This window comes from Salvia splendens, chromosome 19 (genome assembly GCF_004379255.2).
Source record: "Salvia splendens isolate huo1 chromosome 19, SspV2, whole genome shotgun sequence".
NCBI lineage: Eukaryota > Viridiplantae > Streptophyta > Magnoliopsida > Lamiales > Lamiaceae > Salvia > Salvia splendens.
The window spans coordinates 24,463,197-24,487,003 of NC_056050.1; the positions used below are offsets into that span (position 1 = coordinate 24,463,197).

Consider the following 23,807-nt stretch of genomic DNA (forward strand, 5'->3'; position numbering starts at 1 on the left):
CTATTCCAGTTGTGTTATAAAATAAATACTCTATATACAACTAAATTCATCTTTCATTAACTTTTTTTCATTATCTTATAAAAATTAAAAAAATTAAGCAGAGAAAGTCTTGTCAAAATTTCCACAAATTCTATTCGACAAGACAATTAGCCAATAGCCGATTAATATGGGATTAAAACTTAATCCAATTTTTACTAATAATGGAATATAAAGGAGCTTTTCGCATTCCATCTTCTCTCTGTCTTTTCTTCCCATTTCATGCAGAGGAAGCTTCACCACCACCCCAACTTTCACTCACCTCAAAACCCTCCTCTCACTAAAATCACACATCCTCTTCTCCAATCACTCCCAAACACACGCAGAAAAGATCAGAAAAAGGACAGGTAAAGGAGAGGGTTTGTTTTTGCGGAATTGTGACCCGATTTTGTTGCTATTTGTTTGTCTTCTTTTTGTATTAAACTGTTTAGCATAATCGTTTGATTTATTGAAGAATTTTTGGTTAAAAATGATTTATCTAAATAATTACCAGCTGCTGGTGCTTTGAAGGTTGTTTCTGTAGTAGATTTGAAGATTTTTTAATGTTCCTGTGTTGTTTTTTAGTTTAAATGTTGAATAACTTAATCAGCTGCTACCTTTTGGAACTGTGCATTGATTTGGTTAAAAATGATTCATCCAAATAATTACTCGTTTAAGCTGCAGCTGCTGCTGCTTTGACAGAAAAATTTTTTTTTCCGGCAAAAGGTTGTTTTCTATGGTAGATACGAAGCTTTTTTATGCTTCCGTGTTGTTTTACAGTTGAAATGTCAAATAAACTAAATAGGTGCTACTTTTTGAAATTGTGCGTTGATTTGATAAGCACCATTGTTGTGGCAGATGTACTCGAAGTCGCCTCTCAGCGGAACGAAGAAGAGGCCTCATGAGGCGTCGGGCGTGGAGGGGACAAAAAAGAGTCGGCCTGTTGTGGATGTGTATGGTGATGTTTTTGACAATGCGAAGGTGCGTAAGTCGTACACAAGAGTTAACGGCCTTATGGGAGTTTCATCTAGAGGCTGAAGCTCTGTATCCTGAACTTTTACGTGAATGTTTATGCTTGTTACTTGATCATGAATTATGCTATGTTTCTTGATTATTTTTTGTTTCTTGTGAATGTGGTAAAGTTTTTTTTAGCTTCAATTTAGATATTTCCCTGAATTGTTTTAGGTTGAGCTATGAGGATTAAAAATGTTCCACTTGCAAATGGCATCGCCGTTATGCGTATGTCATATTCTGACTGAAATATATAAACAACTTATTTTTTACCGTTCCAAGTAATTTCCTTTCTTTTCGTGCACATAGCGAACCTTGATGAGGTGTTACTTCATGAAATTTATACAATGATTTAGTTCATATTAAGGTAGATGTAATTTTGAAAAGGGTTGCTAATGAATTCTTGGTGAATGACAGGTAATGACACCCCCCATGAAGTTGAACAAAAGGCCCCGCGAAGAGACACCGGGAAAAAGTTCAAGTGGCACTGTTCAAGCCAAAGATGATGGGCGTGAAATGGTATACAGGTTTCGTGTACTACTTCCGAACGGCACTGCTGTGGAGCTCAAAATGAGTGAGCTGCGCAAAGAGATGCCAATTGAGAAGTTCATTGGTATAGTCAGAAGAGAATATTCTCTTCTAGCCAACCAGAAGACGTCCTTGGGACAAAAGAGAAGAATCAATTGGGACTACCAGGACCTACACTTCACAGATACACAAGAAAATAAGATAAAACTCAAAATAGATTTCCAGAAATTCTTGCCCAACATCTGGCACTTGCTTTGGCTTCATGTGAGATTTTGTCATCACAATTTGTTCTGCTAACTTTTATTGTAAGTAATGGTGTTATGATTTGTGTATTCTTCTTGATGCAGGATGGATCCCTAGAGCCAGATGAATATGAGGTATATTTCTAGTTTTGCATTTTTAATCATTAAAACTTTTTCATGGTTGTTAAGGTGGTCTGATTTATGATCACCAAGTGCTTTTGTTGCTAACTTTTTCTTTCAGATTGATCATGTCACTTTATTTTTTGGATGTGCAGGATATGTGGGATCTTACCCCAGATACCGATTTGCTTAAAGAGTTACCTGATGATTATACATGTGAAACAGCTCTGGCTGACCTGATAGTAAGCATGAAATTTGGTTTTGCTTTTTTCCCCCTGTGATTAAGTTGATCTCTTTATCAGGATAATTCCCTACAAGCTTTATGGTCCAATGGCAAAGGAGAAAGAAGACTAATTAGGTAATTTATTGCATCATAGGCTCTAAATGTTCCGTTATTTTTTGTGCATTATATCATGGTCAATTGCATTTATTTAATGTTGCATGATTCAGATTTCTCATATCTTCCAATTTTTCTGATCTTGTTCAGTAATTGTCTTATTTACAGTGTGCAATTGGAGCCTGGGAAAATTTCCATTTTTGACTCAGGTCCAGGAATGGATGGTGCTAATGGGAACATAGTCAAGTGGTATAGCATATCATAAATTCTTGGGCAGTTATATATTTAGTTGCTAGAACGTTTCATTTTCTATTTCAACATTTTCTAGTGCCTTCTCAGTTTTCTTTGGTGCATTATGCAAGGTTCAAATGCTACAATATTTTCTACTGATTCACTAGCATTGTTCCTGTTTATAGTATCAAAGATAATAAGAACAAAAGGGATTGCATCTTAATATTTGCATAACTGGATTGCTTGGAGAATAATGAATCACAAGCATCTCAAGGCCATGCTGAAAATAACTAGATTTATTTTCCTGTATCAATAGAAACTTGTGTTTCTACCCTTGGCTATTTTGAAGAATAACTCTGTCTGTAAATAGTTAAACCAATGATTTACAATTTTATTATATCTTCTACTCATGTTTCCAAGTACTTTGGGTGATAATTCTAAAACTTCAAGAACTTTACTTAATTGGATTTCTAACACTTCCTTGTGCACCTAGCAAGGGTTACACAAACATACAGTTTGATGCCTACCATCTATCTACTTATGGTTAATGTGCTTTCCCTGCTTATGATTGTTGGATTTTTTTTATTGTCAAGGGGAAAAATGGGAGCATCTCTTCACCGCTCGATGAGAGAAAAAGCAATAGGGGGAGAACCTCCATATCTAATGGTACCAGCTTCTTGTCATTTTTTTTAAATTTCCAAAAGGCTCTTGTTTTTATTTGCATTTTTATTGGATCACAGCCTTTCTTTGGAATGTTTGGTTATGGTGGTCCAGTAGCGGCAATGTGTTTGGGAAGGTATAAGCTATGTGAACTGTTCATTTTTACCCATAAAAATATGAAGCATCTTGGTCACAGTGTTTTTCTTGTTTATTTCTTTGCTTTCTTTGTATTCTCTTTTAAAACACTACTGCAGGCGAGCTGTTGTTTCTTCAAAGACAAAGCAAAGTAACAAGGTATTTACGTTACACATGGAAAGAGAAGCATTAGTGAGTGCCTCCCATCTGGAAAACTGCTGGAAGGTGATCGATTGTTGCACATTTTTTTCTTTATTAGATTTCCAATTGTTCTCGTACAATTTATTAGTATGATAAGCTTTCATGTGATTCCTGTAGACCAAAGGAGGTATTAGAGATCCTTGGAAAGATGAAAATCTGAAATCTCCACATGGAAGCTTCACAAAAGTGAGCTTCTCTTTCATACAGAGAGTTTTTTTGTAGAGTTTAAAAAACCTTTGTTTATCATTTTCTATCTAAGTGTAATAATTACAGTCCATATTTCCAATATGAGAACATTTAATGTTCATTACTTTATGTTACTCATTGTTGATCTAGTGTTATTTTTTTTTGCCAGGTTGAAATATTTGATCCCAAGCCAAAAGTGAAGAATCTGTACATAAGGCAATTGCGACGTAAATTGAAGGACATATACTTTCCCTATATCCAGGTTAATTGTCTTTATACCAAAAGGGACATCATCATTAGATGTATTTCTGGTGCTGTAACATTATATAAAACAAGTTTTTCCAATGTTGTGTATTCATTAAATTACTTTTCAAGATCAATGACCTCATTTTTCATATAGTATAGTTCACTGATTTTTTTTTCTGGATAAACAGTGTGATGAAATGTCAGGAAAGACATGTAGACCGATTATATTTCAGGTGATTTTTAGGACTTTCTTTCCTCTTTTGGGGTATATTTTCTCGATGGTTTTCTTGACATTGAACATCTGAAATGTGTCTATCATCCTATTTACTGAATTGAGTTAAATGTCCATAAGTTAAGATTGCTCAATTTGTTTTAGTACATGCTTCCTACTTGGGATTGTTTGTTCTAAAACTGGGATTGCATCAGGTCAATGAGATGGACTTAGCTGGAATACAAGGCGGGGAAGTTGCCACTACAAACATGCACTCATGTAATGGTCCAGAATTTATTCTGCAAGTTCAATTTAGTACCACTGCAGATTCTTCTGCAGTGGCTGGTCAAAGTAAGTTAACTTATTTGGTTATTATCAAAGGATTATATTCATGTTATAATATCAAGTCCGATAACATTGGGAATTAGTTTTTGTCACATAATGATGATACCTGATTATTGCTTCATATAATTATCTGATCTCCAGATCAAAGAGTGTCTGCTACAGCAAATGCAAGGCTGAAGTGTGTTTACTTTCCCATAGTTGGGGTCTGTGCATAATCTTTCAGTTATTGGCATTATATGTAATCATATACTTGTGCTGTGCATATGATATTTCTGCATTTGGTTGGTTGCAGGGTACAGAAAGTATACAGATGATACTTGATAAGTTAAATGAAGATCATTGTGGAATCAAAGAGAGCTTTGAAAGCTTCAGTCGTGTATCTGTTCGAAGGTTGGGCCGTCTCCTGCCAGACGTTCGCTGGGTTAGTTGAGGATATCTTTAATTCTCATTTTATTTGGAAAATTTGTACTGGTTATCTTACTTTAAAGAATAAGGTCTGCTGCATTGGCCCACCTTTATTATTTTCCTCACTGAGATGAAAGTTAGGCATTTGGTGAAAGGAGCCGTATTACTGTTATGATAACTAAATCCGCCCAAAATTGTGAATGATGTTATACTTCAGAAAATGAACTTCAAATTTTGGTGAGTTACGTGGCTTAAACTGACATTTCCTTCTTGGCAGGGTTTGCTTCCTTTTATGGAGCCCAAACATAAAGTAGGTGAAAGAGCTAAGATTCTTATGAGACTCTGCTCTAGAGTGAAATGTTTCATAGGTAATTTTCAGAGCTTTAGGATACATGAGTTTCTTTGCACATTTTGATATACATGGTATCAAAAGTATTATACATGTATGTGTATGATAAAAAAATGTGAACTTGGTTTTGGATGCAGATACTGATTCCGGCTTCAATCCAACACCTCATAAGGTATGAATACTCACTGAGCATTAGGGAAAACTTAGTATTTTAAGTAGTTATTGGATATATTGTGGACTTATTTCCATTATTATGGATTTATCATCTCTCTCCCAAGCTTCAGTATTCACTTTTCATCACATATAAGGACTTTATTGTGTTTCTAACAAATAGTATGCATTATAATCCATAGTTAAATTTTAAAGTATAATCATATTGGAACTCATCCTTGATTAATTCCTTCTCTGATATGAACTTATGTATGTGTACACATGTATATTCAAAATAAGTTTGATTTTGATACCTATTCCTTTTAACCATACTTTTGAAGGCTCATTTGGTACTCAATTTTATGCAACCTACTGTTATGTCTCAGCCCACTTTTTATATGTTTCAGACAGATTTAGCCCACCATCACCCCTACACCAAGGCTCTAAAGAACTTTGGCAAGAGATCAGATGATGATAGAAAAGGCAATTCATATCCCAATGTTCCTCTCTTATTGATAAACAATTTTGAAAGAAAAATATTACTACTAACATTCAAGTGTTTCTGTGCTGTGTTTACATGTGTGAGACTTTTATCTTGTTTTTATGTAGAGGTGCACGTCAAAATCTCTAGAGATGGAAAGGCTTTGACGTTTGGTCAGCTACAGACGCTGTATAATGATTGGGTTATGGAAATGCATGATCGTTATGACGAGGAAACTGATGATGGCCTGGATGAACCCATGCTTATTGTTGGTGCTTCGAAGGAGAAAAAGAATAAAAAGCTCGACCTCAAATCTAGTGGTAAGCTTTATATATGGCAATTATGTCAATTCTATAGTCCTTCATTTTAGTTCTATGTGATATCAATCGCTCTGTGCTCTGCATAGAGATCCAATTGCCGTGGACTCAGTTTCCAAGTTCTTGTTGTGTCTTGTCACCTACTAATGTAATTATTATCGGGAACATTTTAGTGCTGAGGGTTCATAAAGAAATCCAGAGGAAGGGAAGATGTTGGAAAGCTGGTATGAACATCAAAATTTTAAGGGGAGCATGTGCTGGATGCCATAACAACAATGTGTATGCCACACTTGAGTATGTCATCTTGGAAGGGATTCAAGGGGATGCTTCTGGTTAGTGCATTTTAATTTTGAGTGATTTGTTTCAAGTACTATCAAAGAGATTCACTGGTGAAGCTGTGGTCCATGATCATAATGAATTGCTAATCATTATTATCTCAGTCAACTAGGTGCTTTGAAAATAATGCTTAAAGATCATTCTTTCTTCATATTTTCTATTATCGTCATCTAATGAGTATCTGTATCAAATCAGGTGAGGCTCGACTAATTTGCAGGTAGGTGATTTCAATTATATTTGAATGAAATAATCAATACATTTTTGTACATTTCTGGCTGAAGTGGAACTTGACATAGTTCCTTTTATTGGGACTTTCCTTCTGATAATAGGCCACTTGGTCTTCCCGAAGAAAAATCATGCCATCTTTTAGTAAGGGAGGGGAACTGCACTATTGACATTAACGACTCTTACGTGTTTCCAATAAGAATAATTGATTCTGATAAGGTTAGGCATGTAATTTGAATATTGTTCGCTTTGTGATTTTTAATTCCATCTGTAGTATGAAATTTAATGAAGTTGTGATGCAGTGCTTACCTGTTGATGACATTGAATGGAAAGCAAAGCTTGAGGCGTTCAAGCAGAAATTGCCTGCTGCCATAGATTTATTAAGTCAGGCCGATTGCCAAGAATTGGAGATTGATGGGGTTAGCTATGAAATTGTTTTATGTAATTTCATATTTAGATTAGCTATTTGTCCTCTCTCTTCCTCTCCGTTGACTTACTAAGACACTGTCATAGTCACATTCCATATCTTAATTTTGTTGCGTATGACATTTGAACACCTCATTAATGCCTTAAATTAACATTAGAACTTTGTAGTCTTGGCTATTTAAAAATAAAACATTTATCCTCTCTTTTTACAGGGAATGCCTAGTCTACTAAATGCCGGAGATTTTCTTCCGGATAACATTGTTGCTGTTGTACGTCCGTGTTCTTTTAATAATGGAAATAGCTCTAAGAGATTGGACCAAAAGTTCATTGTTAGAGATAATCAGGAAATGATTCTAGAAATCTTCAAACATAGAGCTAGTGATGGTGAAGCTGGAAGTAGGCAGCATGCTTATTCTGTGAGGCATCCACCTGAATCCTATAAGGGGCTTCATGGTCTATATATATTTCCATTGGGCTCGAGACAGCGCCGGCTATGTGAGGAGCCTGGCATCTTAACTTGTTCATTTTCACTGGTAGCCAACTTTCTCAAGCTATGACAATGAAATTGCCAATCTTATCTGCTCTAATTTGTTGCTCATTTCTTTTATCAGAAAGGTATCAAGGATATCAAACTTGAACATAAGGTGCAAGTTCAGGGGCCATATGGAATAGGCAGATGGGTAGTCCTAAATCATGATGAAAATGAACCGTACACCGTAAGGTAGGGGATGGACATGTCATTAATATATCAGGAATTGTTATCTTGTTTTTCTTTAATAATATTTCTATATTGTTCTTTACTTGTTGAACAAACATTTAACAGTTATAAATGCAGTTATAACTGTCATTTTGGCATGCTTGGTGCAGTTCATGGTGGCATCTTGTATATAGGGCCATGTTTTTTCCTTGATCTTACTTCTGCAATTTCACTTTATTTGTTTTACTATAAACTTGTTCTATACAGTACTTCTTCCTAGTGTATTTTCATGAATCTAATGTACAATGTGGTAGAGCTTATTAGAAATGGGCGACTCACCGCTTAAAAGACCTTATAAGGGAGAGGGTTATCCATACTTACTAAAATGGGCCACTCACCCCTTAAAAGGCCTTATAAGGGGAGGGATTATCCATACTTTTATAGGTGAGCTAGGATCGTTACCAAGTCGATGTGGGACAAGATATTTAAAATTTTAACAGAGCTAATTTTAGATTTGGTGCAAAAGTTGTCTCGAACTATAATAATCTCTATTTGTGTAACAGAACTACTACAAAATATAATTGGAACTTTCAGTAAATGAAGAAAACTAGAACCTTTAATCTACTGCCAACTGTATTTTTTTGGACAGGGTGGGTTCTTGTTGCAGAACTCTATCGATAGTTTGCCTTGATGAACACAAGAAACGCATCAGATTTAAAGGTGTTCCAAACTTGCTCATCAAGCTCACCTCAAATGGTAGAAATCTTGCTCGAGATTGTAGAAAGAAAGTGGAAATTACACCAGACAAGTTAACTATGAAAATTAAGGTAGTTTTTAAGTGCCTCCTGATGTGGTTGTTTGCTGATGCCTTTACTCATGAGCCCTTAATTCTGTAGGATATTTCCATTTCAAGCAGTGAATTAGATCATATCAGGCCAAATTACGAAGCAAGGTTACTCCTAAGCACACCGGATAAAGCATTTTCAGTTGCTTTACCATGTCAAGGTATCTTTGTTTTTTTATTTTTCTTGGTCTAGATTCTATGTTTCAAAGAATATTTATATGAAAATGTGAAGTAAAATGTCCCTTTCTGATTTTTTCCCATTATTAATTAATATTGGAGCACTTTCTCTGGACAGTTATGCCTGCACCTCCAAAAAAGATCACTGTTCATCCAACTGAACTACGAAAACAGTTACTTCCTGGCCAGATTATCGAGGAACTTGTATTAGAAGTACGCCTGTCACGACTATAGTTTTTCATGGCTTGTGATTTACAGTTAATGTTATTCTTCTCATGTTCCGTTTCCTTTTGAGTAGGTGAATGGTGTAGCTAACTAATATATGGATTGCTTCAACTGCTAAGCTGATGGAAATTTTCATCATATTGTAGGTGTTTGATGAATATGGCAACCATCTAAAAGAAAATGACCTCATTTTGCTAAGATTAGATGGGTTGTCCATTCAAGATGGAAGTGGAATCAACTGTGGTCTTGCTATGGAGAGTAAAAAGAAGGTCTGCTAACTGGTTTCAAAGGGCTGCTCGATTATCAAATATCAACTACCCTTTCCAGATTCAACTGCTTTATTACTATAACCTTTGTGAACAAAACACCATCTATGTTAATAATTTGAAAGTCGCGGCATTAGTTTCACCAATGGCAACGTCAAATATAAATTGTTTGGCTTATGGTATAAATGCTGAACTGAGTTCTGAACAATTAACTGTATATCTGGTAGAAATAATTGTAGTATATGATTGAAACATTTTAACCCTATCACAATGTTTCTTCACTAACTGCAAATTGACCTAATAAGGACATAGTATAACTCGGTTATCAGAGTTTATTTGCCCTGCCCTGCTCTGACCTGCCCTGCCCTTGTTACTTCTCATCTCTCCAGCTTTTTTGTTTTCCATACTTTTGATGTTTGACATTTCTCATCGATAGGTTGATGCTAATGGCCGCGTTGATCTGAGCAATCTTCTTAAAGTTTCCGCAGGATATGGCAAAAGAGGTCGGAACCTGTCTGTTTTCTAAAATCCCATTAGACTCACTATCTATGCATATCCTGTTCAATCATTATACACATCAATCATCATGTAGACTAGTAGTAATCGTTACTTTTTTGGCATGAAGTTATGCTTAGTGTAATGTCAAAAGACGGAGTTATTTTTGAGCTGCGGTTTCAGACAGAAGTAAGAGAGCTACGAGCACTGCAAAAGGTTTGTACCTTTTTCATCTGAGCTGCTTTGTTTTAGGAAAATGAAAAATAACATAACTAAATTATTCTATTTAAAGATACATTTCCAAAATATTTTTGCTTCTATACATTAACTGTTTCTTGGTGGCAGGTTTTCATGAACTATGAAGCAGGTTCCCTGTTAAAGAATGTTGCATTTGAGATTGTTGATTCTGAAGGAAAGGTTGATGAAAGGATCCACGATGACGATAAACATGGGCAGTCTCATACTCTGGTAATCAAGTGCAGATCATTTCGCATTGATGAGTCGGTGACATACAGGTTCCTCAATGGATGTTGCACTGTTCCCTCTATTCGTCTCCCTCGTGAAGAAGGAGCTGTCTTCTTTGAAGCTGTGCATTCTCATCATCCGGAACTAAAGTTTTCCATAAAGGTCTAAGTAACTTCAGAAAGTTTTTCCCTGCTCAATATATGGTGTGGTACTAACACAATTTTATACTAAATGCAGGTTATTGTTCAGAAGGCGCGGCAAAAGAATCGTGATAATGTGAGAAATCATGCGGATATAGGGAATCACATACACCAGCCCAAATATTCATCTGAAAATGAAGCAGCTCCAGAAATACTGCGGAGTCAGGTTACTCTCAAGTGTATCAGAAACTGTTTGATTCTGCACTGGTTGGCAAAATAGTAACTAATACTGTGTTTAACTTGATGCTTGAATTAGGTTCATATTGAGAAACAGCAGCAAGAGAAACTTGACAGTGCCATGAATCCCGACGGTGTAGTAAACCCAATAATTTCAACTCCAATATCATCAGAACATGAACATAACTTCCATATCTTGCCTTCCTTGAGGGTATCAGATTTTATGAATGAGATCTCTTCTCCGCATAGTTTAGGGAATCCCATACTATCAACCCCAAGATCATCTGAACACGGACAGAACCTCCCTGTCTCACCGCCCTTAAGGGCATCACAAGTTATGAATGAGACCTTTTCACCGCATAGTTCTGGGAGTCCCTTCCTATCAATCCCAAGATCACCTGGACATGGACAGGTCCTCCCAATCAAACCTCCCTCAAGGGTTTCGCAAGAGATGAACACGACCTTTTCTCTGCCTAGCTCATGTAATTCAATATCAACCCCAAGTTCATCCAAACTAGGATTCCTCCCGGTCTCACCTTCCTTGAGGGTACCACAAGTAAAGAACGAGATCTTAAGTCCGCACAGTTCAAAGGGGTGTGTATCGCCCATCAGTGATTCGCCCCCTTTGAAGACTCCGATATTGGATACACACACTCAAAGCAGAAGTCCAGTTACATTATGTAGTAAGGTTGTAGCTTCTGCTTCTCATGATATTAACTAATTCTTCTTTGATTTGTCCGAAATTAAACTCACACTTGCCTTCTCTTTACTAGCATGCTAAGAGTGAAAAATGCTGCTTATTTATTGTTTATGAACTGATACATGGCTTCAAAAGGATTATTTGAATATTTCTTATTCTAATTGGTCACTTCATTTACATGCATTTTCTTTATCAGGAAAGTTGTTCGGAGCAGGAGCTAGAGGATAATCTTATTAACAGTTCAATGCAAATTTCAAGTCAAATGGAGAAGTTAGAGATACAACGGAGTACTCTGTCACAAATCCAGCTAGAAATATCGCAGTTACAAGGTTTTCTGATACTCTTTTAGTTATTTTCCATTACTGATAACTTCATCCATGCTTATGTTTTTCAATATTATTTTTGTCCAAGTTAATCTGAAATCTTTGTCTGCTAACTATAGTAGTAGCATTTATTGAGACACTTCAGTCCGTTTTGCTTTTTTCCTTTTGTGTACTGTTTTTAAAAGAAAAACTTACCTATGTCCAACTTCTGATGTGTGGAACTTTCAAAACTTTCTATAATTGAGTGGCTACATTACTCCTGCAGCTGTGATAGCTCCTGATCTTGGTACCAATGCATTGAACGTATGTGGCCTATACCCGACTATCAAACAAATAGAAAGCAGAAGTCAGACAGCAGCTGCTGCAATCTGCAAAATGCTGGAAGATGATCTAGCATGCAAAGGCATTGAGGGCGTGGTGGCACTTTTGGGAACAGTTGAAAGCTTCGAGCTCAGCAGGTTGCTTCCTATTCATCTCCTGAAGTTGATTGCCCCATGTCTGAAGGACAAATTCAGCAACACTAAAGTTACCTTTTCGTGATGTAGGATGCTGGCACTATTTCTCGGTGAGGGTCAAATGCTTGCAATTGTTTGCAGAAACTACGCAGCCGCACAATCTCTAGACGCCAACACCCTCCACAAGTTGGCCGGCTACAATGCATTTTGCCTCGAGGACATCAGGTTTGCCAAGACTACGTTGTTAAAATGTTTTCCTAGTATCATTGGCCTTTGTCTCCATTTGATTCTAAAATGCTGATGCATCAACAGGCCAAGATCCAACGAGACAAGCAGTGAGCTTCTACCATTGCAGGAACTGACCTTACCAAATCGCAGCGCCCCTCATGGTTTCCTTGGCTATGCAGTTGACTTGATTAACATAGAACCGGACCGTTTACATTGGAGAACCACAAGCGGCCATGGCCTCCGCGAGACATTATTTCATCGCCTTTTTGGGAAGCTTCAAGTCTATAAAGACAGGGACTGCATGATGGCGGCAGCCCAATCTTGCATTGAGGGAGCTGTCTCGTTAGATGGAGGTATCCTGAGAGGGAATGGACTCCTCTCTCTAGGCCTTCGGTATGCATATCTATAAACTGCAATCCCATTTCTACCGAAAGATTTTTCCTTGATTATGCTAATATTTTAAGTAATGCAGGGAACCAACAATCTTGTTTCCAGTGATGAAGAAAGCTACGCCGGCAGAGAGTTTGAGAAAGTTGGCAGCAAAAGAGATGGAGCTGGTGAAGATAAAGCAGCGCGTGGATGAGGAGGAAGACGCGCTTCGGCTTTGCCGTGAGAAGTTTTCCATCTGCCAACAAAAGTACAACAGCTACATCTCTCAGACTCAGATGGGATCATAGTGTCTTCCCTTCCCATGTTAATACCAGCTCCATTTTTATGGTCGTTGCATATTTTGTTATATTATATATACTGATTACCAACGGCGTAAAATTATTGCTAATCCGCTGCAAGCCATTTTTACTAGCAGAATTGTGACAATTACCAATGGAATTGTCCGCTAATTAATAGTTAAACTTTTGTGTAGTGATGTTTTGTTAAAACAGTTTTTGCATAATCTGGGATTGTTATTTGCTATTACTGTTTTCATTTCCAAGCTTCTTCATTACACAAGTTGCGAAAACCAAAACTGCATGCTTTAATGATTTGTTGTATTGGCTATTTCGACGTCTATGTTCCATCTCTCGACCCCAACAAATGCTGATGCACTCATTCTCTTCGACATCAGCTTCGCGCCTTCCTCTCGTGCTGTAAGACTCCGTTAAAAAAGGAAAAAAAAAAATTAATTATTTATTTCAAATTTGTAGTCAATTATTTAATCAAATATAGTTATCCAAACCCCATCAACAAAAGATTTATCCATATCTCCCCCTCCCTAGAATATCTCTATCAAATCAAATCCAATCTTTATAGATACACACCCATAATGATATATATATAAATTAAATCATTCTCTCTAACTCCCAAAGAAATAGATACAGAGGAAGTGTAGGTTTCATCAAGCATGCAATTTGAAGTTCTCTCATAAACAAAATGTATAATCCTCTAAATTCTGATTATTCTTCATGTCTTTTTCAATGGCATATTCCCATAAATTCAATATGTCACTCATGAATTTAGTAGAGCACGGCAAATCATTTTGAGTACCACATCAATAGTCAAAGCTTCAATGTTTATTCTGAAAAAGTATATGGGAAACCAAATCAACTCCAAATTCCTTAAAAACAAACTCAAAACCGAATGAATTTTAGAATTGGGTAAAGAACTCATCTTTCGGGGTAGATCGGGGCTGACAACGGTCTGTGACGAACCTCCGACGGCGTGCGACGGAGGAACGGCTGAGAGGCGGCGGCTGACCGCAGCCTGCTGTGACCGAACGACGGCGACGGCACCGGCTCTGAGCGACGGCGTGGACGCAGCCTGCAGCAGCTCTTCTCAGCGGCGACGGAGCAGCGGCGTCGCGATTTCCGACAGCAGCAGCGGCATCTTGATTTCGACGGGGAGCAGTGGCCGGCGTCGAGAGGTGAGTCGGAGGAGGCGACGGCGGATTGAGAGCTTCTGCGTTTGGGCCAAGAGAGAGAGAAAGAGAGACGTAGAGATGGTGGGTTTAAGAGGCCCTTTGTTATTTTCAGATTTGGGCCTTGTTATTTTAAATCTTTGGGCCTTATAAAATTAATTGGAGGAAATAACGAGGAATTTTATCCTAAGTCCGAAACAAATGTGGTTGAGTTTATATTTGTTTTTCAACTGGTGTAGAATATTCTTTTTTATAAGGCCATCAAACAGTACTCCCTCCGTCCCGTGCTACTCGCACGTTTGCTTTTCGGCTCGTCAAAAAGTCCTTACACTATTTATAATTTAAGTTAGAATTAATGCATTTAATTAATATGTTAGTTTAAGTTAAGAGCTCTTTTATTAAGTTATGTCTCATTACACCTAAAATTCTTTTTTAATTACACAAAAAATCAATTCCAAATTTACGGCCTAAAATGAAAAGTGCGAGTAGCATGGGACGGAGGGAGTACTTTTTTTCGTCACAATGTGGTTGAGTTTATATTCTTTTTTCAACTGGTGTAGTACTGAAGTCATTTTCTTTTATATAGCAAAAAATCAATAAATTCTAATTGCCTTTAGTATTTTTTAATTAGTTATTTTTATTCTATCAGTAAGTTAATTTTCTACTATAAAATTATTTATTTATTCTTTTTACAATAATCCTACCTCGTGACCCATTAGTTCCGGTTGATTTGATTTGCCATTTATATCCCACCGGATTCTACACGCTCCAACAACAACTCGAATTCAATTCAAAAGAAATTCCTAAGCAGTGAGTTGTGAAGACTGTGTTTTTAAGAAATCAACTGCGTTCTGATTGCATATAAACTGTTTGTGTGTTTGCGCAAGCGGAATTCCTTACTCTTCAAGAATTTATCGAATGGAAGCTTCAAACCCAGGTAAATTTGCTGCTTATTCAATCAGCTCACGTTCTATACTTCTTGTCAATCACTCAAAAACTTGATCTTTGCTCGAAAATCATGATGAATTTTACCTGGTTTTATAGATATACCGCTGCCACTAGATAAATTATCCCTCAAATCTATCGAGAAAGATAGTTTATCAAGCTCTGTTGCCAAGTAAGTCTACATACGTTCAGTCATATCCGATTCTTGAAATACTGTGGCCTTTGTTTGAGGTAGAAAGTTCAAATTGTGACACTGAATGAGGAATTTTTGGCCTTCTCTCAATAGGGGGAAGATTTTTGTAGTTTTGGTTTCAACTGGAAGTTTCAATCCTCCTACAAACATGCACTTGCGTTGTTTCGGTGAGAAAATTTTACTTTTTTTAATCTTTTCTAACTGTGTGTGTGTGTGGAGATATGATTGATGATTGAATTTAGGTTGTGAATAATTGTCTTACAAAAAAATAGTGTTGTTTGGATATGTGGAATGCGAGATACGTGAATGTAATGCTAAAATTAGTTGTCCATCTACGTTGAATTTTCTTTTTTGATGTGTTGGTGTGTTGACTACTGACTTAATTCCCAGAGTTGGCTAAAGATGCTGTAAATTCTCAAGGGTTTTGTGTTATTGGAGGTTACATGTCACCTGTAAACGATTCGTACAAGAAGAAGGTACTTTGGATATTATGATCATGCTATGCTATATATTGTCTGTAGGCAGAGTTATGTTTGATATATGCTCTGTGAGTTGGTTTGAAACAATAAACGTGGGATAGATTTTCACGAAAGTAGTGTTTCCGTTCTTGAGAGGCTTGAATTATGGTTAATGGTAAATGTCTCACGTTTAGGATATACTGCAGTCTGCACGGTGTAGAAGCTTTTTTTCATAGGAGGTTTTACTCTTCCTTTTATGAACATTTTTGCATCTTCTTTCTCAGGGTCTTATCCGTGCAGAGCATCGTATTGCTATGTGCAATCTTGCTTGCAGAAGTTCTGATTTTGTTATGGTGGATCCATGGGAGGTTAGCTTCTCTCTCTAAACACTTATATTACCAGACTGTTGATATCTCTGCTAGCATCTTTCCACGAGGTCACTCACGCATGTCGGATTGATGAACAGGCAAGTCAGAGCTCGTACCAACGCACATTGACAATTCTGTCTAGAGTTAGGTCTTCATTATGCGACAGTGGAATTGTATCCAGCGGTAAGGTTTATCAATCACTTCTAAATATACTGCCATTTTTGGTTAGTAAAAAGCTTACGAGTTCTCTCTTTTCTTCACAGAGTCACTTAAAGTCATGCTCGTATGTGGTTCTGATCTCTTAGAATCATTCGCCATTCCCGGATTCTGGGTCCGCGAGCAGGTAAATTCAACTTTTTAGGGAAAAAACTTATAAGTCTAATTCTTACTGGTACAAATATTTTCCTAGGTCAAGAGTATCTGTAGGGACTTCGGATTGGTATGTATAAGGAGAGGGGGCCAAGACGTCGAGCATATTATATCCAAGGATGATATTTTGGATGAATACAAGGTACTCCTTTTCTCAATTGCAACTACATATTTGAGTTGCATTTGTTGAACGTCAGCTCTCTGATTTTGCAGAATAATATCATGGTCGTGGATGAAGTGGTGCCAAATGGGATCAGTTCGACTGGATTGAGGTAAGAACAAATGTTGAATGCCACTCTATAGATGTTCTAGGCTGAATCTGAGAAATTGATGTTGAGATATTAAATATGCCCTGCAATTTTCGATTCTTCGTTGCAGAGATTGCATTTCGAGAGGATTATCAGTCAAGTATTTGACAGGAGATGAAGTTATCAAGTATATCAAACACAACGGGTTATACGTTCAAAAAAACGAAGATGATTGAATCTGATTCATTTATAACAGCATTGGTTTCTTATGCTGGAAATAAACTGCTTGGTTGAAACTGTATCTTCTTAGCCTTCATCTCTTCTCTTAAATAGAGTTTTGAGTTTTTTAGAAATATGTCAATGTGGATTATGAGTCCCCCCCCCACACATATATATATATATTAGTTTTATAATAAAATGTTGGTAGAATTGATTGGTGGAATGTGGAGTCTACTTACCATTTATTGTAAAAGTGAAATGTGACTCTTATTGCGGGACGGACCGAAATGGCTAAATGTGACACTTATTGTGAGAGTGATGTGGTATGTAATATATGGAGTAGTTATGTTATCTATGAATTAATAGTCCATTTGTTTTATCATGAAATTACTAGTATCAATTTTCATCTAAGCTTATTTAATTGTGCGATGACTTGTTTTATAGCACATTGTCTATAACCTTATTGAATTATTCGATACACAAACGAATAATAGTGTACTATTGATAGTCTAAGAAGCTGGCTGTATATGCTTGCAGATGCTGCCATTAAAGACGCCACAAATTTAATGTCAAAGGTTAAATATGGTGTCTTCTAGTTGTCCCTCCATTATCATCTCTCTCGTATATTTCTTGTTGCTGGACTTGTTGGTATATGCTGCAGACTTTGGTGATTTATATGCTTAGTTTACTATCTGGATTTGATTTGCTTACGATAAACAAACTGTTGAATTCTCAAGTCTTTACTGTTCATTCTCATGGCATCAAAGCTAGTTGTTTTCATTGTTTCTCTAGCAGACCAGAAAAAAAAAATCGAAGCTAGATGATGTAGAGTACTCCAGCTGAATAGTTGAACTCTTCGACATTGTAGCAGCACAGATCGTATTTAGCTATGGATGCAATCTGTTTATGCCAGAAGCTACCATATCTTAATGTAAAGTGGAGAGGAGTTACTAACTAATGTAGTATGACCATTATCGTCACATTTTTTTCTTTTCATTAGTTAGTCGTTTGAGAGTCCTATATATAGTTCTCTCGAGGATCGAGAGAGATATATATATATATAAGGATTGGAATGTACCATAGTAGCCACAAAAAACCTTGTTTGTTTTAGTAGGGGCTAAGATTTAGCTCCAATGTAAGCATGAATGGCAAGAAAAGGACTAATGTTGGTTGTTGAGTCAAATAAATGCCATTTTAATGTTGATTTTCTACATTCTGTTACACACACAAAAATAGAAACATAAATACATAAAGTAACACATGTGTGCATGATTTGTGTAGAGATGATTGTATCATGCATTTGGGAAGTTTTTCTATTACTAAATCAATAAACACAGATTCGAAATGAGGCGACATTTGTATTGAATTTTCTGTTGTATGTGTATTATGCGTGCAATATTGAAATTTTAAATCTTGTTTCCCTTTTCTTGCTGTATTTTTGCTTGTCCTCACTGTAACCACACCATTTCTTGCAACTTTTTGTAGAAATCTGTTACAAAGAAAGCTTTGTTTTTGTTTCATTTTCATACATTTGTTTCCTAGCTCTTTCGCCATAGAAAGACGGGATATTTCTAGAGGTAACTATAATTATCTTAAATATTGCTATAAATAATCAATATTTCGACCCACAGTAAAAAGATTTAATCTTTAGTCATCGACAACGAAACAATTCAATCATGTTTCATATCCCTGATGAAATAACCCCCTTTTTTTTGTCTAAATTCACTCTCAATCTGTCTTCCTCAACCCTAAAAATCCAATCTTTACTGCAATTTCATCGATCAGTCAATTTGGAGAATCTGTGCGCGACCCTCTCTCGATCGATTCCCTTTTATTATCCCAAACCCATTTCCTGTTTTCACTGTAAAATTAACAAAATTCATGTACCATATTTCAGTGTATATCAATAAGTATCTGCTGCAAATTGTTATTTAGCTTATCTCTAGTTGATTCCTGGAAGATTCTTGATGGCTGCTGCGCTGAGGTCAAAGTCATCGAGAGATACAGCTTCACTTGCTGCATCGCAATTCAGATACTTCATCCGGACCCATAAGCAAGCGGGTCGGGCCAACCGTTTCCAGTGGAGCTCCGTTTCCGGCAGCAATCATCACCGGAGCTCGAGTTTTCTATCGCGCTTTACCCCATTCAAGCCACTCTACATCGGTAACGGCAACAATACATCGATATTCTTCAAGAATGGGAGGAGAATTGAGAATTTCAGCTCTCAGGGCGAGCCACCGGAGGTGTGGCAGCCACCGGGGGGAGCAGGGGGTGATGGGATTGTGGTGAGGCCAGGGGTAAAATTGTTTCAAGTGGGGGATAATGATGGCTCCAATTCCGGCTCGGGTGGGGGGTTTGGACAAGGCCAGAAGGACAGGTGCTGGGGTGGGTCGAACCTCGGGTCGAACTTCCCAACCCCTAAGGAGATATGTAGAGGTCTTGACAAGTTTGTGATTGGCCAGGAGAGAGCTAAAAAGGTTCATGGTTTATCAATTTCCATTTAGGATTGGAAGATCTAGTTTTGATGTAATGGGGTCTAATGGGGTTTCGTTGTTGCAGGTTCTTGCTGTTGCTGTGTATAATCACTACAAGAGGATATATAGTGACTCCTCGCAGAGGTGATTGATTTTGTGATAAGTTTTAGTCTACTTTAGCTCAATTAGGGCTCGTGTGTTGATAGAGATTTACATTGCAATCCATCTCTTCTGTGTGGATTAGGTGACCAGAATGATGCTGATTTCTTTTATGTTGATATACGAATATCTGATGTTATGCTATGCCTTGAAAGTTAGGCCTGCTGAGAGTGTGGATGGTAACAAAACGGATGGGAAGGAGAATGAGCATGTTGAACTTGAGAAAAGCAACATTCTTTTGATGGGGCCAACCGGTTCAGGTAATTTACTGAATGACTGGGTTCATTTCTAGTATTCTTCGCTATGTAGAGATAGTTGAAAAACTCTTCCTCTCGAGTCTTTCATGAAATTGTGAGCATGCAGTAGGACTTGTGAAAATTAGTTTAGTGAACTGAACTTCAAAGTATGCAATCATTTTTTTGGAAGCGGATCAATAATGGTTCCTCATTTTCCCAACTCTCCAATTCTACTGTTTCACTGTGATCTTCTGATGTCATCTTAAGGACAGGGAAGACACTACTCGCCAAAACTTTGGCACGGTTGGTGAACGTTCCCTTTGTAATAGCTGATGCAACTACACTTACTCAGGCACGTCTTTTCCACATTTCACTTTGGAAGTTTGGTTATTTGGCATGATCTGGTTAGGGAAGTATTGCCAAACTTTGGACTGGTAGAATTTTTCTCATGAGGAAAATGATTGAATGTTTTGATGCTGTAATGAAGAGGGTTTTCCCATTGCAAGTCAGCAATTTTCTAACTTTAACAATTAAACAATTACAATATGATCCAACAATTTGAACAAAAATCATGTTATATCGTTTCTTTTTTCTGACAAAAAGTATGTCTCATTTTTCAGGCAGGATATGTTGGGGAAGATGTTGAGTCCATTTTATACAAGCTGCTTACGGTAAGCATAGCACATAGTATAATGTTTCCAGAATGTGTTTGCATTCAGATCCTTTTCTGGGTTCAGTTTACTTGTGATTTATATCCCAAATATGGAATTTCTTGTCGATTTTTGTGATCTTTCTAGAGTGGTAAAGATAACATTTTGCAGTTGGCTATCTCTATGCATGTTATTCCTCTCCGTCTGGTATTCCTTGTTTTTTTTGTCGGCTTCTCCAACTCTTGATGGTCACTAAAACACAGCTCTCTCTATTTTAAGGATAAGTGAAAAGTTTTGTTTCTTTTAAAAATTTAAACATGCCAATTACATCATTGTGTTCAAAATGTTTCAGAATTTTCATTTTAATATTTATCAAGGTTAAGATGTTTGCCAAGTGCAGTACCTATAAAATTTTTCTTTTTCTGTTTCAGGCTGCAGACTATAATGTTGCAGCAGCTCAGCAGGGAATAATTTATATTGATGAAGTAGATAAGATAACAAAAAAGGTCGCATACTGTGGCAACTGATTAATTTTCCAAAATCGTCAACTGCATATTGAATCTTATATAGTTTTCTAATTTCCAACTTGTTCTTTGTTTAATCCGTAGGCTGAGAGCCTAAACATTAGTAGGGATGTATCCGGGGAAGGTGTCCAGCAAGCCCTGTTGAAAATGCTCGAGGGAACTGTAAGTACTTTTACATGTTATGGAATCATGTGGATTCTTTGTTATGTTGCTAACATGCCTCATCTTAGCATTGAAACATAAATCTCATGTTAATAAAGTGTATCAGTTTAGGCTTGGTTTTGTCGTATACACATCAGCTTCCTCAATATGGTCTCTTTTAGATGTTGGATGAATTCACCTTCATTATTAGGTCCTTTCATTGTTCAAATGGATTGTAAAGTCAGTGATATGTTCCTGAACTCAGAGTATTTGAGTCACCCAATTAAGAGATCTATTTTTACCATCTACCATTTTACTCTGTAGGTGGTCAATGTCCCAGAGAAGGGTGCTCGAAAACATCCAAGAGGTGATAATATTCAGGTAACAACTTAACATCATTACCCAGCATACTAATTGGCATCACATGCGAAGTTCGATATCACAATGGTATCTTTTACAAGAGAGGGCAAAAGGGTAATTGTTTTTTTAGTATAAAAACCATAACAGGATCAAAATGTATAGTTTTACGATTTTTCGCCACCTCTTATTGTCTCTCTTTTTATGCTTTCTTGTGCAGATTGACACAAAAGACATCCTCTTTATATGCGGCGGAGCCTTTATTGACTTGGAAAAAACAATCTCGGAAAGGTAATCTGACTTCACCTATCAAAGTGAAATGCACCATCTCTGTACCTACCGAAAGTCTGAAACTGATAGTTTTGTGGAAATGCATCTCAGACGTCATGATTCCTCTATCGGGTTTGGTGCTCCTGTGCGGGCTAATATGAGAACAGGCGGTGTTACAAGTGCTGCTGTAACCTCATCCTTACTAGAAACTGTAAGCTCAATAGCAACATAGTTTTCATAACTGTGCTCAGCTCTTTATATTGTCATGCAAACACAGCAATTGTTCCATACGACAGTGTTTGTATGTTGGAGAAACATATCCAAAACCAGCATCGAATGTGCTACTTGGTAGTGTAAAATTCTCCACAGACAGAATATTGAGTTATTAGGCTGAAGCCATTTTTTCGCAATCAAGATTCCTAACATATTCTTATAATTTCTTATTGAAATATAGTACAACATAATGTTGATGTTGATGATGACTCTATCGATTTTGCAGGTTGAGAGTAGCGATCTTATTGCATATGGGCTAATACCTGAGTTTGTTGGGCGATTTCCTATCCTTGTGAACTTGTCGGCTCTTACTGAGGATCAGCTCGTTCAGGTGCGTTTTTTTGGCTGAATGACGAAGTGCTTGGTTTTTGTTCCTTCATATGTTCCTAGTCTATACCTCTTGAAGAGCGTGGAGACCGACATCCTTAGTTGTTGGTTTCGATAATTTTTGTAATGTCTTGTGTTATGCAGTGTTGATCGAATTATTTTTCAGGTTCTAACGGAGCCTAAGAATGCGTTAGGGAAGCAGTACAAGAAAATGTTCCATATGAATGGAGTAAGGCATCTTTCCTCCTCCATCGAGAAACATGAATCTCAAGATCACTTTACGTCTTCTCTCCTTTGATTCCACGCCGTTATGCACTCGTTTCTCAGGTGAAGCTGCACTTCACGGAGGATGCATTGAGATTGATCGCAAGGAAAGCAATAACCAAGAACACCGGAGCTAGGGGTTTAAGAGCGATGCTGGAGAACGTTTTGATGGATGCAATGTACGAGGTTTGTGATCCTCCCCTCTCGTGATTTCGTGTAGCTTCACACATCTATGATACATCCTAGTTTCAAATATCTTCCATCGATACTTAGATAATGCATTGTGCAGATCCCTGATGTTAGAACCGGAGATGACATAATAGACGCAGTCGTGGTAGATGGAGAGTCGATTGGATCTGAGGTGCGTGGCTGTGGGGCCAAAATCCTCTACGGCAAGGGATCATACGAGCGATACTCTTCACAAGACAAGGGGAAGGAGTCACAGCAGGTATTGTTGATGGCGCGAGAGTGTAGGGATTTCTCGTCTTCTCGTGTCTATTATATCTGATGCCATCTTTCTGGTGCAGGCGACGCCTGCAGAATCGAGCGAAGGAGAGGGCGAGGCCGAGCAAGAGCTTCCCTCCATTGCAGCATTGTAAACTTTGGGTAGTAAGGAGACATGTACAGCAGCATATAATTAAACTGAATAATTTATTTAGCAGATGTAGCAAACTTCTCTCTTATTTGTTGCCACTTTATACATGTACATGGAAGGAATGATGATCTCTCATTCTCTCATGAATATGGTGCCTCTTTTATCTTTCTTTTTATAAGCTTAATTATCCAAATATTTTTGTAACTTGTAAGCTTCTAAAAATAAGCATTCCTAAGTTAATTATAGTATATTCATAATATTTATTTGTAAATAGGAATGGTTACATTTGGCGTAAGTTGGAATACAAATCTAGTCTTTTTAACTTTGTTTTGAAGATTTAGATTTATGGTTATCATCATAGATTAAATTGAACTGTTTTTGTTTCCAACTATACTAATCTATAGACCCCTACAAAAATTCAATCAGATTATTCCGATTGAGACAGATAACAATATTTTTGGTTGGGTTGAATGGTT

At 37.2% G+C, this 23,807-nt stretch overlaps 3 protein-coding genes across 4 annotated transcripts; all 3 read left to right on the forward strand.

The window, feature by feature from the left end:
- The first annotated feature begins 253 nt into the window (after positions 1-253).
- LOC121780336 (structural maintenance of chromosomes flexible hinge domain-containing protein GMI1-like) lies at positions 254-13,333 on the forward strand. Of its 2 annotated transcripts, XM_042177913.1 has the most exons (40): positions 254-383; positions 874-996; positions 1,444-1,818; positions 1,902-1,931; positions 2,072-2,158; positions 2,219-2,274; positions 2,422-2,502; positions 3,078-3,150; positions 3,225-3,280; positions 3,399-3,504; positions 3,598-3,666; positions 3,836-3,928; positions 4,101-4,145; positions 4,339-4,474; positions 4,610-4,671; positions 4,761-4,889; positions 5,151-5,241; positions 5,360-5,394; positions 5,780-5,855; positions 5,982-6,173; positions 6,344-6,502; positions 6,702-6,723; positions 6,836-6,950; positions 7,034-7,150; positions 7,370-7,690; positions 7,769-7,878; positions 8,504-8,681; positions 8,751-8,859; positions 8,994-9,088; positions 9,247-9,369; positions 9,803-9,869; positions 9,992-10,077; positions 10,207-10,488; positions 10,564-10,692; positions 10,783-11,391; positions 11,600-11,732; positions 11,992-12,184; positions 12,272-12,406; positions 12,494-12,802; positions 12,882-13,333. In XM_042177913.1, the coding sequence occupies exons 2-40, from the start codon at positions 874-876 to the stop codon at positions 13,084-13,086; spliced, it is 5,412 nt and encodes a 1,803-aa protein (XP_042033847.1). In that variant the 5' UTR covers positions 254-383; the 3' UTR covers positions 13,087-13,333. The 2 variants fall into 2 exon arrangements, with proteins under 2 accessions (XP_042033847.1, XP_042033848.1); XM_042177914.1 differs by lacking the exon at positions 4,101-4,145.
- Positions 13,334-14,730: 1,397 nt separating this feature from the next.
- On the forward strand, positions 14,731-17,448 carry LOC121780342 (nicotinamide/nicotinic acid mononucleotide adenylyltransferase). Its single transcript, XM_042177920.1, has 10 exons — positions 14,731-15,198; positions 15,306-15,378; positions 15,493-15,566; positions 15,790-15,875; positions 16,142-16,225; positions 16,324-16,408; positions 16,489-16,568; positions 16,635-16,736; positions 16,808-16,866; positions 16,973-17,448. The coding sequence occupies exons 1-10, from the start codon at positions 15,180-15,182 to the stop codon at positions 17,076-17,078; spliced, it is 768 nt and encodes a 255-aa protein (XP_042033854.1). The 5' UTR covers positions 14,731-15,179; the 3' UTR covers positions 17,079-17,448.
- A 1,215-nt stretch (positions 17,449-18,663) lies between these two features.
- On the forward strand, positions 18,664-23,474 carry LOC121780340 (CLP protease regulatory subunit CLPX1, mitochondrial-like). Its single transcript, XM_042177918.1, has 15 exons — positions 18,664-19,538; positions 19,621-19,679; positions 19,854-19,954; positions 20,203-20,282; positions 20,551-20,601; positions 21,012-21,086; positions 21,189-21,266; positions 21,570-21,626; positions 21,823-21,893; positions 21,984-22,083; positions 22,372-22,476; positions 22,639-22,701; positions 22,800-22,922; positions 23,026-23,184; positions 23,264-23,474. The coding sequence occupies exons 1-15, from the start codon at positions 19,029-19,031 to the stop codon at positions 23,333-23,335; spliced, it is 1,704 nt and encodes a 567-aa protein (XP_042033852.1). The 5' UTR covers positions 18,664-19,028; the 3' UTR covers positions 23,336-23,474.
- The last annotated feature ends 333 nt before the right edge of the window (positions 23,475-23,807 follow it).